We start from the raw sequence: 17,805 nt of genomic DNA, 5'->3' as shown, positions 1-17,805 counted from the left end.
GGTAAAATCAATGTGATGAATGTCTCTGTCCGTTTGGGCTGTTATAACAAAACACTATAAACTGGGTGACTTATAAACAACAGAATCATATTTCTGACAGTATTGGAGGCTGGGAAGTCCAAGGTCAGGGCACTGGCAGATTCTGTGTCTGGTGAGGGCCCTTCCTTATAGATGGTGCCTTCTCTCATGTGGTGGAAGGGGCAAAGGAGCTCTCAGGCTCTGTCCTCATGACCTGATCACATCCCAAAGGCCTCAGTTCTGGTACCATCACTCTGGGGTTTAGGATTTTAACACTGAAATTTTTTGGGGGGGGTGGGACACAGCATTCAGATGATGGCAGTGAGTAACAGGACATTTGCATGATGTGAAATTAGCATTCCATAAGAGAAAAATAGCAACTTCACAGTAAACTGGCAGATACCACCTTAACCAAGTGATGATAGTTAACATGACCAGTATGAAACTTTGATATGATGTACCTCCTGGTACACAATGCACTGGAAAGGCACAGCATTCCTTCTGATCTTAAACATGAGGCAACAGCCGACAATTGAGAGATCTGCAAAATAAATGAGCAGTACTTTTGGGTCATGAAGGACAAGGAAGACTGAGTAATTGCTCTAGATTGGAGTCGATGAAGGAGACATGGCAGCTAAATGCTATATGGAATTCTGGATTAGGTCCTGGACCAGAAAAAAGATGCTGATAAGAGGACAGGTGAAATGCAAATATAGTCTGTAAATTAAATATATTGCATCAGTGTTAATTTCCTGGCTTTCATCATTCTGCTATGGTTATATAATAGGTTAACATTTGGGAAATCTGGGTGAAGCTGTATTGAAACTCTTTGCATAACTTTTTTCTTTGTATAATTTTTATAACATTTTTGTAAGTCTGAAATTATTTCAAAACAAAAAAGACTATCAAATTAACAGTATTAAATAAGATTGGATTTTTTTCCCATAGCAATTTAATGCCATTTAAAAGAAATACTACATGATTACTTAGAAAAGAATGTGCTTGCCCCTTTTCTGCTGTCTGGCTGACTTGGAGGCCTGAGGTTAGATGGTACCCCTGTTTTTGGTGGTGGTTATACAATCAGGGATCCTCAGCATTTCTCTTTTCTGTATCTTACTCTTTATCTTTGAGCTATTTCCCACCCCCAACCTCCCCTTTTCTTAAAAAAAAAAATGCACGATGATGAGTACCTAATCTTTGGTTTTTGTTTCTAAAGTATACTTTTTTGTTTTTTTGAAACAGTCTCACTCTGTTGCCCAGGCTGGAGTGCAATGGTACAATCTCAGCTCACTGCAACCTCCACCTCCCAGGTTCAAGCAATTCTCCTGCCTCAGCCTCCCGAGTAGCTTCGACTACAGTCACCCGCCACACTGGCTAATTTTTTTTTTTTTTTTTTTTTTGGTATTTTTATTAGAGATGGCGTTTCACCATGTTGGCCAGGCTGGTCTCAAACTCCTAGCCTCAAGTGATCTGCCTGCCTCAGCCTCCCAAAGAGTACTTTTTAAAGAATAGTGTAGCCATTTTATTTTAAAAGGTCAATATTTAGAAGTTACGTTTTTGCCACTACTTACAACTTAGGACAAAAAAATTTTATCAGTTTTATGTATAAAATGGCAAAGGAAGGTCTTGTATTTCAAAATCATTTCACGGAGTAATCCAAAAAGTCTGAAGAGCACTGGTCTGGAAGGCAGGTGGCCATGTGGGTCTCCGTTTCTGTTGGACTGTTGTGATCCACTCTGCGGGCACAGGGGAGGGAGACCCTAGAGCCCCATCCCAGACATCAGGGGCCTTGTGGCAAAACCGTGTATTTGTTGGGGAGATTTGCATTGATTTCTGAATGCGCAAGTGTGATGTTAGACCCTCTGCGGTTTCCATCTTCTCATTCTCGTTTGGTGTTAGGTAACTCAGAACTGACTGCAGTTTCGCCATAATCTAAATCTTTAGGCTTTTTTTCCTGCTTTTTACTTGAGCCATTTATTACTTTCCTTGAAAGGGAATGAATTGATACTACAATTTTAAAATTTTTTTGAGGATTTGGAGTGGGATTTTTTTTCTTTTTTCTTTTTGAGACAGAGTCTTGTTCTGTCGCCAGGCTGGGGTGCAGTGGTGCGATGTCAGCTCACTGCAATCTCTGCCTTCTGGGTCCACGTGATTCCCCTGCCTCAGCCTCCCGAGTAGCTGGGACTACAGGCACGTGCCACCATGCCCGGCTAATTTTTTTTTGTTTTAGTAGAGATAGGATTTCACCATGTTGAGTAGGATAGTCTCAATCTCCTGACCTCATGATCTGCCCGCCCCGGCCTCCCAAAGTACTGGGATTACAAGCGTGAGCCAATGGGCCCGGCCCGGAATGGGATTTCTAAAGGCTGCAAAATGTCCTCACTGGAATTTTCACCGTAGATCAGAGAAGACACTTAGTCTGCAGTGTGGCTGTTGAAAACATTTGTAAAACACAAATTAATGTATTCTTACTTTTGTTATGATAGCCTTTCAAATGATCATTCCTAAAAATTCTTTTATGAAAAATTCAAAATACACAAAAATGGAAGGAATAGCATGATGTACCCCCATAGACCTGTCACTCAGCTTCAGTAGTTATTACTTTTTTTTAAATCTACTACTACCCATTCCACTGATTCCCCAGTCTCCTCCCTAGACACATCTATTGCTACCAGTGTCTGCTAATCTCTTCCAGATAGAGCCTATATTTTATATATATATATATATCAGTTATAGGGAAAATTGGCCGCCTCCTGAGGCTGCTTGCACAATGATGTCTCTTTCTAATTATTTTAAAGGTTCATGTTTCTAAATATTACCTAGTTAATGTGTGGATGGAATTATTTTTGATATAAATATTTTCCATTTAGCAATAAACAGTATTTTTTTAAGAGAAGAAAGAGAACAAGGAGGCTAAGACTTAATGCCAGTCCTGAGCCAGGACCTGTGCTGGGCTGTCCTGAACCCATCTGACAGGCGTGGTGGTGGCAGTGTTTTATGGACTCCTTTAGCATTTAATTCACCTTAACATATTGATAGATCAGAGGTAGAATTTGAGCTTTTAATTTAGTTTTGTACATCAGAATTATATATTGATTTTAAAATCATGTAAATGGATTATAATTAGAAAAATATCCCATCACCAATCAGAATATTATTTATAAAGATGTGTATACAAATTACAGTATAGTATTTTTTTTTTTTTTTTTTTTTTTGAGACGGGGTTTCACTCTTGTTGTCCAGGCTGGAGTGCAATGGCTTGATCTTGGCTCACTGAAACCTACACCTCCTAAGTTCAAGCAATTTTCCTGCCTCAGCCTCCCAGGTAGCTGGGATTACAGGCACCTGCCTCCATGCCCAGCTAATTTTTTTGTATTTTTAGTATAGAGACAGAGTTTCACTATGTTGGCCAGGCTGGTCTCGAACTCCTGACCTCAGGCGATCTGCTTGTCTTAGCCCCCCAAAGTACTGGGATTACAGGCATGAGCCACTGTGCCCAGCCCAGTATAGTAATTTTTAATATAATATTACATGTAGAAAAAATCCAAATAGTACCAGAGAGTACATAGCAAAAAGTAAATCCTCTTTTTTTTTTTTTAAATCTACTATCACCAGTCTACTGATTCCCCAGTCTCCTCCCTAGACGCATCTACTACTACCACTGTCTGCTAATCTCTTCCAAGTAGAGTCTATATTATGTGTATATCAGTTATAGAGAAAATTGGCCTCAACCTGAGGCTTTGTGTATAGTGATGTCTCGTTCACATTAATTGCCTTCTGGAACTTTCCCTTGTGGAAGCTGGTCCAAATTCTTTGCATTCTCCATCAATCTGTTTTTCCTTTGATGTTAACTGTAAATTCTTCTATCTAGTCACATTGCCATAGTCTTAACAATATACAATTTGCCTCCTTTTCAGTCTGCTGTCTCGTTATTTTTCATTCTTCTTTTTCAAGTGTTCTTTCTGCTTTGAATTTGAGAGCTCCTAAATATATTCAATCTTACTTCCTCTTCTCTTGACTCAGTTTCTACTTTGGTGATCTCGCTGCTTTGCTTAAGCCCTAACCAGTAGCCTCCTCCACAAGCCCATGCAGATTCTTTTATTTATTAATCTAAAATGCAGCTTCCAGAATGTTTTCTGTTTATTTTCTGCCTTAGGCAGCAGAGCTCTAGAGCTGTGGTCAGCGGGAATGCAGGATGGCATGCCACAATAGCTGCAGTGACAAGAAACTTGAGCTTTTTCCTTTTTCATGGCTCTCCGTGGTTTAGCTGTTCTTTATGGCTTGTCTACACTGATACTAATCTCCCGCCGGCACCTCTTCCATGAAGAGCAAAAACTTTTGCCCTGTCCAACTTTATGCTAGCTTTATGTCTCTGGCCTGCATTTCAGAGTGGTGATGTGTGGACTTAATGAACAAAGAGGTACTTGCTGAGTAAGTGCTATGGGTATATTTAAAATTTTTGTCAAAATGCCTTTTCCTTTGTTGCAGAATTTCTTTTGATTTCTGCTTAATTTTTGATAGGCAAGTGTTTATTTACATGGTAGAAATTGAGATTGCCAACTATCTTTATAAATAGTCAACTTCATTCATTATCTCTGAACTCAGTTAACTGATCTTGTCTATTTACCAATCATGAAGTTGACACCAAGCTTCAGGTGTTTATTGTCCAGGCTCAAAAGGATGGGAGCTCATGGCTGACACAATTTCTAATCAAGAAAGCACTGAAGACCACAAGACCAGCTCTGTAGTTCAAGAAGGGACTAGTCTACGACCTTCGAGGCTGTTAACCTGTTTTAAATTTTGTGGTGCATGAAAAAAATCAAAGGGGAGGGAGGAGTATACCAATTGTGTTTTTTTCCAAAACCAGTTCAGCAGTTATTTACCTTTCAGGCAATTAACATAATTACCATTATGCTAAAAAGTAATTTTGGAAAGTTCTGCCCTGAGCTCTTATGACTCCACCGGGACAGTTTTAGTTGGGACTTATCTTTTTGATGGAAGCTTAATTGCAATTTTGGCTTTGTGCACACAAACAGAAGCAGCTAATTGTTTAGGCAAATAGCAGATTAATTTAAATATGCATCCCTAATAAAACAAAAATGGTATCCATTATGGTCCTTGTTCCCATGACGAAGAATATAAATATTCTGTGCAAGTACCATTAGACGGAGGTCTTAAGGATTGTCGACATTATATCACAGTGGTAGCACTTTCCAGATATCGAGTAATCTTTACAAAAGCTAACATAAATCAGTTTAAACTCATTTAGATCCCATTTCCACTATGTGCAGTTTCATTACCACACTCTGGCTGGCCTCCTTAGGGAGGTGGGAGGGGCCTGCTGCAAACTGGCATGGGTGCCCATCCACAGCTGCTGAGCAGGCTTTATGTCTCCTCGAAAGACTAGCCATCGTTACTCATGTCATCGTTAATGACTGTTCCTAGTCTAGGCTGAGCTCAGAGTTCCTTCGGCCTGGCTGCTGCTTGTCAAGGTAGAGGATCCTGAGCCCAGGGAGCAGGTGGGACTGCCAGGCCCTGCCCCTTCTCCTTACTGGGCCAGTGGCCCTCACTCATTGTCATATGGATGTTTCAAGAGACGACTCGGTGTCTTCTTTTGTCTGCATCCTTTTGCTGTTTGTTATGAGTGAAACATATTGTGATCCCAGCACTACTCAGAATTAATCATCTTTTATCCAGCTATTGAGGTTTGGTCAGGAAGGAAGAAAAACACTTGCTCTGTTTCTCTGGTGTGGGGCCAAATGGGGGCTATAAACTCCGGCCTTCAGTATGATGCCTGGTGCAGGGAATGGCAAAAAAAGACTTGCTTCTTACGTCACTGCTCAGAAACCAAATAGAACCTCCCTTTGTGTTTGCTGAGATTTTTTTCTCTTGTTTTACCTTGACCTGCTGTGCAGGAGAGATGTTGTAGAGACCTTTGTGGGGTGTCTCCTTGCCCTGAGGTTCCTCCCCAAGCCCTCTCCAGGTGGGCAAGTTCATAGTATTTGAGTTAGTCTTTTGGCCTCAGCTGACTGAATGAGGGATGGGGCTTCAGTCCTGGAGGAAGCTGATTCATGGACTGGGATGGGCTGGTTGGGACTCAGACTTCGTTGCATGCTTGGAGTAGAAGATCACCTTTCTCCATGTACCCAGGGTTGAGAGAAAGCTGGTTTCTGAAGAGAAGAATGAAATAGAATTGCAGAGAGAAGCAGAGATAAGATCTTTGGTGCACACAAGATACATACACTGCCTTGGTTCTGCATGTCTTCCTACTTCCTGGTTCTGATCCCCTATCATCTCCAGCTGTATGTCCTGCCCTTGGGCTCCATGAAATAGCTTCATCCCTTTCCAGCCAGTTTCCTTTTTGTGTTTAAGCCAGTTTCAGTGGGTGTCTGTTTCTTACAACCAAATGTTCCATTGCTGAAACATATGACAAGCATTCAGCAAACCTTTATTGATATTCAGCCATATCCAGCACTCTGAATTCCCTATCGTAGGGCATATAGAGGGAAGAGGACACAGTCTTGCCACTTCTCAAGTCCATACAGTGTCAGGAGCCAAATCCACTTCATTGCTAAGTCAGCAGTATGACTAAACTTGACCTTTCAAATGAATTTACATCAGATACAAAAAGTACCTATTTGAAAAGTGAATTTCCTTGGCTCTGACAGTCATTGACTACTTCTTCCTTAGTAGTTATGCAATAGCTGTGGATCTGGTTCAAGTTAAAACATCTGGAGAAGTTAGCTGCCCCTTTCTGGGGTCTTAAAATAGTATGACAGCGTGACCAAAAGTTAGGCTTGTTCATTGCTCCTTTGTGCTTTGTATATATCTCTCTGTGATATTGTGTTTTATTTTACATTTTAGTTGTTAAATATTTGTTTCTCTCCAGTGTGCGTTTTGTAAGAATAGGTATCATATTCTTTCAATTCTTACATGTCACTAAAATGTTGGCTCCATCAGTCAGGGACCTTTTTCTTGTTTTATTTTGTCTTATTCACTATGATATCCCCAGTACCTAGAATAGTGCCTTGGTACAAAACAGGGAGCTCCATAACTACCTGTTGAATGTATCATTGCATTGATTCCTTTTTGGCTAAATGTTGGTTAACATGGATGATAATCAGCTACAATATTATAGAGCATTCTTATAATTCAGTTATTCACTGCTCAAGTCCTTACAGTTTTGAGATTATAAAAATAGCCATGATAAAACTGTAGAAACTGATAAAGTGACCATTTATAAAATTAGCTTTCACTCGAACATTCCTCCCTCTTAGCTTCTGTATCTATTCCTGCCCACTCTGCCCATATGCTTTTGGGGCAGATATCCAACAATACAGTTCAAAGTGACATTGCAAGCCTTGTACAAACTGCAGGACTTTGTGATGTTGAAAGTGACAGTGAAAGAGCTAGAAGTGGTAAGTGGTAATTATGTGGATAACTGGAAATGGCTTTTTTTCTTATTATTTAAATATCTTTAAAAGATAATTGCCTGTTTATGCAAAAGTAATAACAATGTATGTAAGGTTTACAAAATGTACAAATAAAAAGTTTGTAGCATATGTAAAAATAAGAAGTATGACAATAATACACAAAGGCTAGAAGGGAAGAAATGGAAGTATGTTACTGTAAAGTTTTGTTTGTTTGTTTTTTTAAATTAAGACAGAGTCTTACTCTGTCACCCAGGCTGGAGTGCAGTGGCAAGATCTCAGCTCACTGTAGCCTCCACCTCGCAGGTCGAAGTGATTCTTGTGTCTCAACCTCCTGTGTAGCTGGGATTACAGGTGCCTGCCACCATACCTGGCTAATTTTTGTATTTTTAGTAGAGACAGGGTTTTCATCATGTTGGCCAGACTGGTTATGAAATCCTGACCTCAAGTGATCTGCCCATTTCAGCCTCCCAAAGTGCTGGGATTATAGTCATGACCTACTACACGCTACCTAAAGTTCTTATGTAACATGTAAAGTGATAAAGTATTACTTGCAGGTAGACTGATAAATACTTATGTTGAAATAAAAAAGCAACCTCTAAAATAACGTAATGAAGAGTTTTGGCTAACAAGCCAACAAAGGAATTAAAATGGAATAAACACATTCAGTTATCACAAATAATCCAAAAAATAAAAAAGGCAATGAAAGAGGAGAAAAGGGAGCAAAGAACAGATGGGATGAATTTTTAAAATTGGCAAAATGGTAGATTAAACCCAACCTTATCAGTAATCACAGTAAATATAAATCATCTAAATACCCCAATTAAAAGCAAGACCAACTATAAGCTGTCTACGGAAACCCTGCAGAAAAGTCATCTCTTTTAAATAGATAAAGACACAAGCGAAAAGATGGGAGAAATTCTGCATGCTAACACTAATCGAAAGAAAACTGGAGTGGCCATGTCACTCTCAATGTGGATTTCAGAGCAAAGATGATAATAACCAGGGACACAGAGGGACTTTGCCTGTGATAAAGAATCAACTCATCAAGTGGACATAACAATCCTAAATGTTTTTGCAGCTAAAAATGATGTAGAAGGCCTGTGCAAGTGATAGCCCCACTGACAAGTGAGGATCTGACCAAGTGAGACATTTTATTATTGAAGTAGAGGAAACTGAAAAAGATGATGACACAACAGGCCTTCAGGAGAGAAAGATTTGACCATTAAATTGATGGAACCCTGGAATTTTTTTTTCCCCAAAACTTGGTATGGCTTTGTGCAACTCAACCTTGTGGTGAAGGGCATTTTATTGCATAAAGTTCTGTTGGAAAAATGATGCCAGAAAAACCAATACTTGATTAATAATGAAAAATGTGTTTATAGATAAACTCCATGTGTGCTTAGAGTGAGCTGTGGTTAAATAGCTTCCACGCTTGGCAGCACCCAGGGTGAGTTTGATGGTGTACGTCACTCACTGAGCTCATAGTTATTTTATTCACTTACCAATGCAGCCGCTCATCCTGCACTTTTCTAGCTAAATTCCAGCCCAACTTCATGACATACCAAGTGGCTTTGGACCAAGTTGTTTAACCACTCAGTGCTTCTGTTTCTTTTCCGGGAGAGGAGTAAAATGGTGCTCCTCCCAAGATGGAAGTGAATGCTCAGTGAGAGGAGACACGTGAGTCTCTGAAGACACAGAAGCTCTATGCAAATAGCAGTTTTTATTTCTCTTTACTGTTGGGATGTCTCAAAACAAATGCAAACAAATGCAGTGCAAAGTGTTTGAAGGAAGCCCATGTTAAGACCAGACATCCAGGAGAGCCTGTCTCCTATCTGATCTGTAGAGCCACTGGCATTTTCTGCAGCATAGTTTTCTCTTCTGAGTCAGAATGGAAAAAAGTTACCCAAACAAATGCCAGGGGAATGTGTTGTGGAACCTTTTGTGATCTGCTTATCCCCCAAGTTTATCATGATTCTGAAAAGAGTACACTGTTTCAGATGCAAAGCAACAGTTAGCTTGAAAAGGCTCTGCTTTTGTTTATGATTGCTTACTTAGCCTACTGACAGTTTGAAAGTCTGGCAAAGCAGCCCAAATGTATTATTTCCTTCCAGTTCTCTATATTTATTTAGTGCTGAATGATCCTTTATAGTAAGATCCTAAACTCAAAGCATTTACAGTTTAAAGACTAAGTAGAAGGCAAGAAAAAAGAAAGATAGGAAGACACTGCCAAGAGAAGGAAAGCAAAAAGCTTGGTCTGTTCGAGACAATAGGAAGTTATAGGAAATAGGACTGGATTTACAGATGAGAAATAGAGGGGAAATTAGCAGTATTGATAGATTAAATATGTTTTATACCACAGCAGGAACTATAGACTGCGTAGAAATACAGGAATGGTTCATCTTCAGCGCTTTGTGTGACTGGTGCCTGACAGTCTGCATTTCTAATAAGTCGCCATGTGGTATTGATGCTACCAGTCTGCAAACCACCCTGGAGAAAGGTGGTGACATGGCCAGTGTGCAAAAGAGGAATTAATCTGGGTAGCAGCATTCAAGGTGCTGGGAGAAGAGTGGAAAATTGGCATTTTTGACAAGTGTGGGATATGGAAGCACATGTTTTAGGACTGTGCAAAATAAAGTGCTGCTGCTAACAGAGGCTTTAGGAGAATGGGGGTGACAAAGGATGTAAAATACGGGTTGAGCATCCCTAATCCAAAAATCCAAAATGCTTTGAAACTTTTGAAGCACTGACATGATGCTACATGTGGAAAATTTCACACCTAACTTCATGTGATGGGTTTGTAGCCAAAACACAGCTGAAACTTTGCTTCATGCACGGAATTATTTAAAATATTGTAGGTACACATGTTGGCTCATATGTGTGATTCTAACACAATGCAGTATTGGAGGCAGAGGCAGGAGGATTGCTTGACCCCAGTAGTTCAAAAAGAAAAAACCAGCTTGGGCAACATAGTGAGACCCTGTCTCTATAAAGACTTAAAAATTAGCCAGGCATGGTGGCATGCACCTACAGTCCTGTCTATTTGGGAGGCCGAAGCAGGAGGATCACTTAGGCCCAGCAGTTCAAGAATGCAGTGAGCTGTGATAGCACCACTGCACTCCAGCCTGGGTGACAGAGTGAGACATTGTTTCTAACAAAAAGTAAAATAAAATATTGTATAAAATTACCTGCAGGCCATGTGCATCAGGTATATATGAAACATAAATGATTTCATGTTTAGAACTGGGTCTCATTTCTAAGATATCTCTTTTAAAAAATTTTCCTTTATATTGCATGTTTTAAAAATAATTGAATATATTAAACAAATGTAAACTTGTTTCCTGTGTTGTTTCTTGCTGCACAGGGTTTCTCAATATTTGGGATTTAAGAATTGGAAGGTACCCTATTCATCGTTTTGAGCACGATGCAAGAATACAGGCACTAGCCCTCAGCCAGGATGATGCAGCTGTGGCCACGGCTTCTGCTTTTGACGTCGTGATGTTATCCCCCAATGAGGAGGGGTACTGGCAGATAGCTGCGGAATTTGAAGTTCCGAAACTGGTGAGCTTTTTAGTCTGGTCATTTTATCTCCTAGTCTTAGAATCTCTGGGTCTAATATAAGCACGTACTAATAGTGTTGGCAAACTCGCATTCACTCAGAGCTTCCTATGGGCCTTACATGTATAAATCTAACTACAGCCTTACAAAATACATAGTAGCATTTTCCCCGTTTGCCGAGAAGCCACTTGAGGCTTAGAGCAGTGAACTGACTTGCCCCAGGTCTCAGAGCTAAGAAGTTGTGATGCAAACCTCAGGGCTGACTTCAGGGCCAGAGCTGCTCATCACTGGTTCCTTGGCCTTCTTCAGACTAACACTGTGGAATCTCACCCTTGGGAATCGAAGATCAGTTTCTGACCTAATATATACGTGAGAATGAGTTCAGTGGTGTTATCCCAGTCCATATGGGAAGAAAGTTTCCATTCCTACGCTTTCTTCATCCCAAGACTATCTTGCCTGAAGTTAAAAGTAACTTGAGTGAAGATAGATTCAAGTCGGTGTTAATTGGGTAGCCATGTTCCAGGATGTCACGTGTGAAGCTCAGCCAGCCTTAAGAATTCTTTGTGTCGAGCTTATTTCTGAGTTCAGTTGTACAGGAACCTCTATATTTGTAGAGTGGGAGGTGATTTGGTGCTAGAAGGAAGTGCTCAAATCTGTCTATTCTGAGTTTGGTTTTAATTTAAACAAACTTGATTTTGGCACTGGTAGAGAAGTGAGCAGAAAAGCCAACACTGAGTGATGAATTGATGGCCTGACCTGGAACCAATCCTATTCCTCCCTATTATTTCCCTGGTGGAAATCTTCTTAGACTAGAATTAAACTTAAAAAGCCATGGCATCACCACTTCACCTCCATGAGCCTCTGCAGTAGTGCTCCCCAAAGTGGCCTGATGCTGTCATGTCATCTGGGTCTCATTAGAAAAAAAATGTGAAAGTATATTTCTGTTCTTAAAACTTCCATAATGCTTACTATTTAGTCTGTGATTAAAGAATACTGTAGACCAGTGATCACTATATGGACCTAGATACTTCCTTAAGATGCCAGTTTCTCTGTAAAGTGCAAATCCTGCCTTGGCAATAAGGTGGCATCCTGGCACAGACTGGAAGCTTTTTGAAGTAGTTTACAGCCCCCAGCAAATGGCACCACCACTGTCAATCTGAGCCTCACGGTCTGTCAGAAAGCCAGCGTGGAGATACGGTTAAAGGGCTAGATTAGGAAAATAAGAAATGATTTGGGGGCATGAGAGGAAGCAAGCAGCCATTGTTTGAGGTGTGTTTTATGCACGTTTTAGGAATTATTTTTCACTTTGGGTGGAGGGTTGCCACAAAATGCTCTGGATATCCTTGGAAAAGACACCTCTGGCCCGAAGACCTGAGCCAGTGTTGTCCCTTCCATATATGCCCCTGGATGGCAGTGTTAATGTTCCCAGATCTGTGATATTAGCCTCGAGCGGCTGTCCTTTGCGGTGGACCTGCGGCTTGTGAAGCCGGCCCGAGGATTAGCAGTGTCCCCCGGATGCTGATGCTCCCTCAGGCTCCTCTGGATGGTATTCTGGAGGCCGGCTTTGAACTCTTTGGCATACGATCAGGGCAGTGCTGTCCTTTCACACTGTGGATTTTCATAATTACACAGTGTGGCTCACCTTCCACGTGTCCTCTTGTGATTTACTCGCAGAGGGGACATTCTGTTGTGAACGGCACCATGGAGAAATGGGCCGCCTGTGGATGGACAGAATATTATTCTTGAAAAGTACATCTCAGACTCATGCACATTAGAGAAAGTGCTGGTGGTGACACAGTCAGGACTGGGGAGGGGAGTGGGTAGAAAAACGTGTGTACGTAGAGCCCTTCCTACCCTCCGGTGGCCGAGTGGACCCTGATGACATTGAAACCAGGAGAGAGCAGATAACTTGGATGTTTTTAACCTTTTGGCCACATATTTTGGCACAAATGTTAAAATATTCTTTTTTTGAGAATTTGGAACTGAGTGAATTTTATTTTATTTATGCAGTTTCTTGTAAAAAAAAAAAAAATCCAACCTTTTATTTTTTGAATTGCTATTACATCCTCATGGTTCAGAATTTAAAAGACACAATAAAGTTGACGGTGGGAAATCTCCCCATCCCACAATCCACTGCCCTCCTTGAAGGCAGCCATTGTTAGATTTATGGATGTGTGAGTCAAGCACATGGTCTGCTTTCTCCGCCCCGCCTTGTACACTTGTCAGCAGGTGGGTTGCCGTACTCATCTTGCTTCCTGCTTTACCCTCTAAGCTTATCTTGGAGAATCATCCCATTTGTTTCATTTTATAAAGAATGTTTTCATGCTTCCCTCTAGGACTGCATGGTATTCCAGTGTATAGATACACTAAGTTATTTAATTAGTCCTTTAGTAATGGGTGTTTCCGTTTTTTCTAGTTTTTAGCTAAGACACAATTGTATTACAGTTCATGAATAACCTTGTACATAATCATTTTTTATATGTGTGAGTTTATTTGTAAGTAACTTCTAAAAGTGGATGTCCTGGCTTGGAGTGCATGCATACTTGACATTTTGATAAGAGTTTCCAAAGTTCCCTTGATGAAAATTGGACAAGATTATGTCCCCACCAGCGGTAAGTGGGATCCAGAAACGTGATTTTCCCCTCCTTCACTTCCAGCCCAGGGCGTTAGCCGATTTCTTGATCTTTATGGAGATGAAAGTTGAAGCATCATATTTCAATGAATTTTCATTGTGTATTTTCTCTTTTTAGGGGTGTCTTGTGTTTCTCTTACACTGAGCATCTTTCCAGTTGTGTAAGAGCTGTTTGTGTTTCATTTGCTGTGAGTGTTTCCTTTGCCGTCTTTTTCTGTTGGGTTGCTGGTCTTCTCATTGATGTGTAGGAGGAACTGCATATTTTTGACCAAGACAGGATGAATTTGTACGACTAAACAACTCTTACTTTTGCCAGGTTCAGCACCTTGAAATAGTTCCAGAAACCAGAAGGTACCCCGTGGCAGTAGCCGCTGCTGGAGACCTGATGTATCTGCTTAAAGCCGAAGACTCCGCCAGAACCCTCCTTTACGCCCACGGCCCGCCTGTCACATGTCTAGATGTCTCGGCCAACCAAGTTGCTTTTGGTGTACAGGGTCTGGGATGGGTGTACGAAGGAAGCAAGGTACACAACTAGCAAAATATATAATTAACAAAACACGTTTATTTTTTAGAAGGAAATTGAAAAATTAAAGCTCTCTGATATTTTTCCAGATATATTAGGGCAATATGTAAGCATGGTCAAAAAATTTAGAAACTTCAAAAGGATCACAAATGAAAAGCAATCATTTCCTTTCTCCCCTCTTCCCCCAACTTCGCTGCACAGAAGAAACTATTAACAGTTTTTAGGTATCCATATAGGAAAATCGAATGCATATATAGGTACATTTGTATACTAAGGACATATCGTTGTAGAGATGGGATCATAGTATATATACTGTTCTGTACCCAGTCTTTTTACTCAATAATATGCCTTGGAGAGAGTATTCCATGTCAGCTTTTACCAAGCTTTCCCTAGGATTCCAGCATGTGCTACTAGTCTATAGCCTGTTTAGCCAGGCCTCTCACTGGCTGAACTTGCCAGTCTGCCCCCACAAGCTCTAGCTTGCTTTCACTGTTTTGGCTGCTATAAGCAATGCTACAATGCATATTGCAACTGCAGAAGTTCTGGTATATATAGTGCATCTCTAGGATGTGTACTTGAGATAATGATGGACACCGCCAAATTGCCCTTTCTAAAAAAGTGCATCAGGATTTACTTTCTTACCAACAGTGCACAAAAGTGCCTTCTGATATTCTTTGAGCCAGAAGCAGGAAGACAGGTTTTTATTGGAAATTCTTTGAGTGATGACTAAATTTTATCACTCCCTAGCATCTTGCTATCCTGACTGTAGGCCAAATACTTAGTCTAAAAGCTGATTTATAGAACTCTCCCTACCAGTGGGACCGGGGGGAGATAGAAAGTTTTCATTTCATTTTGTGTTTTTTTCCAATTTGCCTGCTCCCGACCCTTTCTGGCAGTTGGTGGGATTCCTGGGAAAGAACGTGTCTGGGCCAGCAGACCCTGTGTGACTGTTAGTAGGTTCCTTAACCCTCTTTATGCCTCAGTTTCCTCATTTGTAAAATGGAGTTCATAATAGTGCCTGCTTCTTAGAGTTGTAGGATTAAATGAAGAGCTTGAGGCATGGTGCCTGGCACATGAGTGCTAACGACCCGTTAGCTCCTGAGCCTCCTGTTCTCTCTCACCACCCATAGTTTGATTCCGGTGCCTGGTACATGAGAGCCAATGACCTGTTAGCTCCTGAGCCTCTCGTTATTCCTACCACCCATAGTTCAATTCCTGCCTCTGGTGGTGCCTATTCTGACATCTTATTTCCTCCACGTATGTGACTTGTAAGGTCAAATCTCATTTATGTAGGTGTCATTGGCTTTGCAACCTAGCAAATGGTCAAGAATGGAAGCATGTTGGACCCCAGTGATATATTCTTCATCCAGGAAGACAGATGAAGCAGTAGAAAATACATGTGGCACCCTGTAATCTCACTGTGAAAAGGCGCTCCCTTTGTGCTGCAAACTTTATGTGCAGTTTGGTTGGGGCATCGCCGTTGTGTCCGAGCTGGAAGGTGTGTCATGATATAACTCCTGAGTTTTGTCTTCCTAGGAAGTGGGGAGGGAGCAGGAATTGGTTTCCTAAGGCAGTTTCCTTTCTCATGCTCTGAAAAAACTTTCTTTTCCCATCCCTGGTGAGCTCATTTGTTGAGAGAGGAGAGACTGTTTGCTTTCTAATTTTCCATCTGGTCTGCTTTCAAATTTTTGTTATCTCATTTATTTTTAGAGCTCTCAGTGTAGTGAGGTGATAGTTATAATCAGTACTAGTCTGGTTTAAATTTTTCATACTTTTTATAAATGTTTTATCTGGTAGGTTCTTTTTCTCTTTGACTTATCTGAATGGATTTATTCCTGTGGTGATACAGTTGTAAGGATACATTTGAGAAACTACTTAACGGGACAGTTTGGCACAAGGCTCCTTCAGATACAGATGTAAGGCCATGGGGTTATTTTGATTCCTGTCAAAATTTCCAACCCAACTGAAAGCATTAACTGTAAGAATCAGCTGATTAATACATTAATTTTGTGAAAATCCTTGATTAAAAATGTATAGTCCCTGGCCGGGCATGGTGGCTCACACCTATAATCCCAGCACTTTGGGAGGCCAAGTCAGGAGGATAGCTTGCGGCTGGGAGTTTGAGACCAGCCTGGACAATGTATCAAGACCCTGTCTCTACCAAAAGAAAAGAAAAAAGAAAAAGTATAGTTTCTCAAATGTCTTGTTAGCTGGTGTTCTCATTGGTGTTTTAAAATTAGGAGTGGAAATAAATTTGCTACAAGAATGTTTCTAAGTGTCTCTTTGGAGGCTGACAGTAGCATTTAGTCATCCAAATATTTTGTGAGCACAGTACCAGCCCTCCAAACACTCGTGTGGGTGAATGGCTGCTTGTTAGTAGTGCTGGTGGTGACTTTGTGTTGAGATGTTTCTCCAACAGGGATGCCACCCACTCAAAAGTAAGAGGAACGCCAGGCTTCGTTTGTGTAACTTTGCTTATTTTTACAGAGATGAGACTTTCCATCTGATTGTGCTTAATGGATTTTCTGCTTTCTCAGAAAAACTTGCATTTTTAAGAAACATAATTGTCATATAACAGCTCTGTGTGAATTAAATCATGCCATGGGTGACTCTGTGAGGTTTTAGTATCATCCTGCTGTGCCATAATGTGATGTCGTACTTCCCAGATAGTCTCATGTGCGAGGCTTGGTGTCACTCTGCTTGTGAATACCATGCTTTGGCCATGTCTGTGCTTCAGCCTGGTGGCAGCCTGTGTCCCAGCACGTTTTATTAGGCTGGTGTGAGACTATTAGCAGTGGAGTTTGCCTGGAGCTATGTCCACACGAAGGTTTGTGTCTGTGCCTCTGGCCTGTATATCTAGGATTCAGATGAAGGTTTTATGAGAGCAGAGTATTTGGTTTATATTTGTTTGTACCTGATACAAAACTGGGGTTTAGGTATAGTTCATTATTGATTAACTGTGATAAAAGCGGAGAGTGAAGTCCAAATGTTGAAATTGACTTTGAGTCAGAACTCAAAGCTCCCCAACCTGTTGAAGTATTCCAAGGCATTATTTTGTTTAGTTGGAGAATATTCTCACACTGTATGATGCCTGCATTAGCATGTTATAGGCATCTCAGCTGCATGAGCATGGAGTAATAATGGCTCAAATCCACCCATTCCTATATCTGGCTAGCCAGCCCATTGTGTATTCATCACAAATACTGAGCACCAGTAGTGTTCCTGGCATTGGGATGTTAAAACAGCATTACACACAGATTTCAGCAAACTGGTGCTTGTCAAGGAACCTAGCTCTGTTAATAAACATAGTTTTCTAAGGAAACAAAGCTGAGTAATTTAGCAAAAGCTTATCTATTTAATCCTTTTTTAAAAAAAAGCCTTCGAATGTAGCTGGCTGATCAGTCACCTCCAGCTCAGGTAGGAAGGGATCAGACAGTCAGTGCCCGGCAACATCTTGATTTGCCTGTGGCTCAGGGGCTCTCAGACTTGAGTTTCAGACGTTGGAGTTAGGGGCCGCACCTGGGTTTACCAGTGATGTTTTGGGCCACATAAAGACATAGAAAAAAATAGCAAATATGTATTTTTGCCCTTTTTTGGAAGATCAGATTTTTTTTTAATTAAAATCTTTTTATTTCAGTAGCTGT

At 40.8% G+C, this 17,805-nt stretch overlaps 1 protein-coding gene across 3 annotated transcripts in view; it reads left to right on the top strand.

The window, feature by feature from the left end:
• The window catches only part of LOC105728572 (E3 ubiquitin-protein ligase RNFT2), a 292,363-nt gene that overhangs the window by 237,209 nt on the left and 37,349 nt on the right, over nt 1–17,805 (top strand). For all 3 annotated transcript variants that reach the window (XM_012468997.2, XM_012468996.2, XM_012468998.2), the window contains 2 exons: nt 10,813–11,009; nt 13,955–14,161. In XM_012468997.2, the coding sequence (XP_012324420.2) occupies nt 10,813–11,009; nt 13,955–14,161 (404 nt within the window). The remainder of the gene's footprint in view (nt 1–10,812; nt 11,010–13,954; nt 14,162–17,805) is intronic.

Source organism: Aotus nancymaae, unplaced genomic scaffold (assembly GCF_030222135.1).
Source record: "Aotus nancymaae isolate 86718 unplaced genomic scaffold, 86718_ANA_hifiasm-v0.15.2.pri h1tg000021l, whole genome shotgun sequence".
NCBI classification, from domain to species: Eukaryota; Metazoa; Chordata; class Mammalia; order Primates; family Aotidae; genus Aotus; species Aotus nancymaae.
The sequence above is the reverse complement of the archived record's forward strand: the minus strand, read 5'-3'. Positions and strand labels throughout refer to the sequence as shown.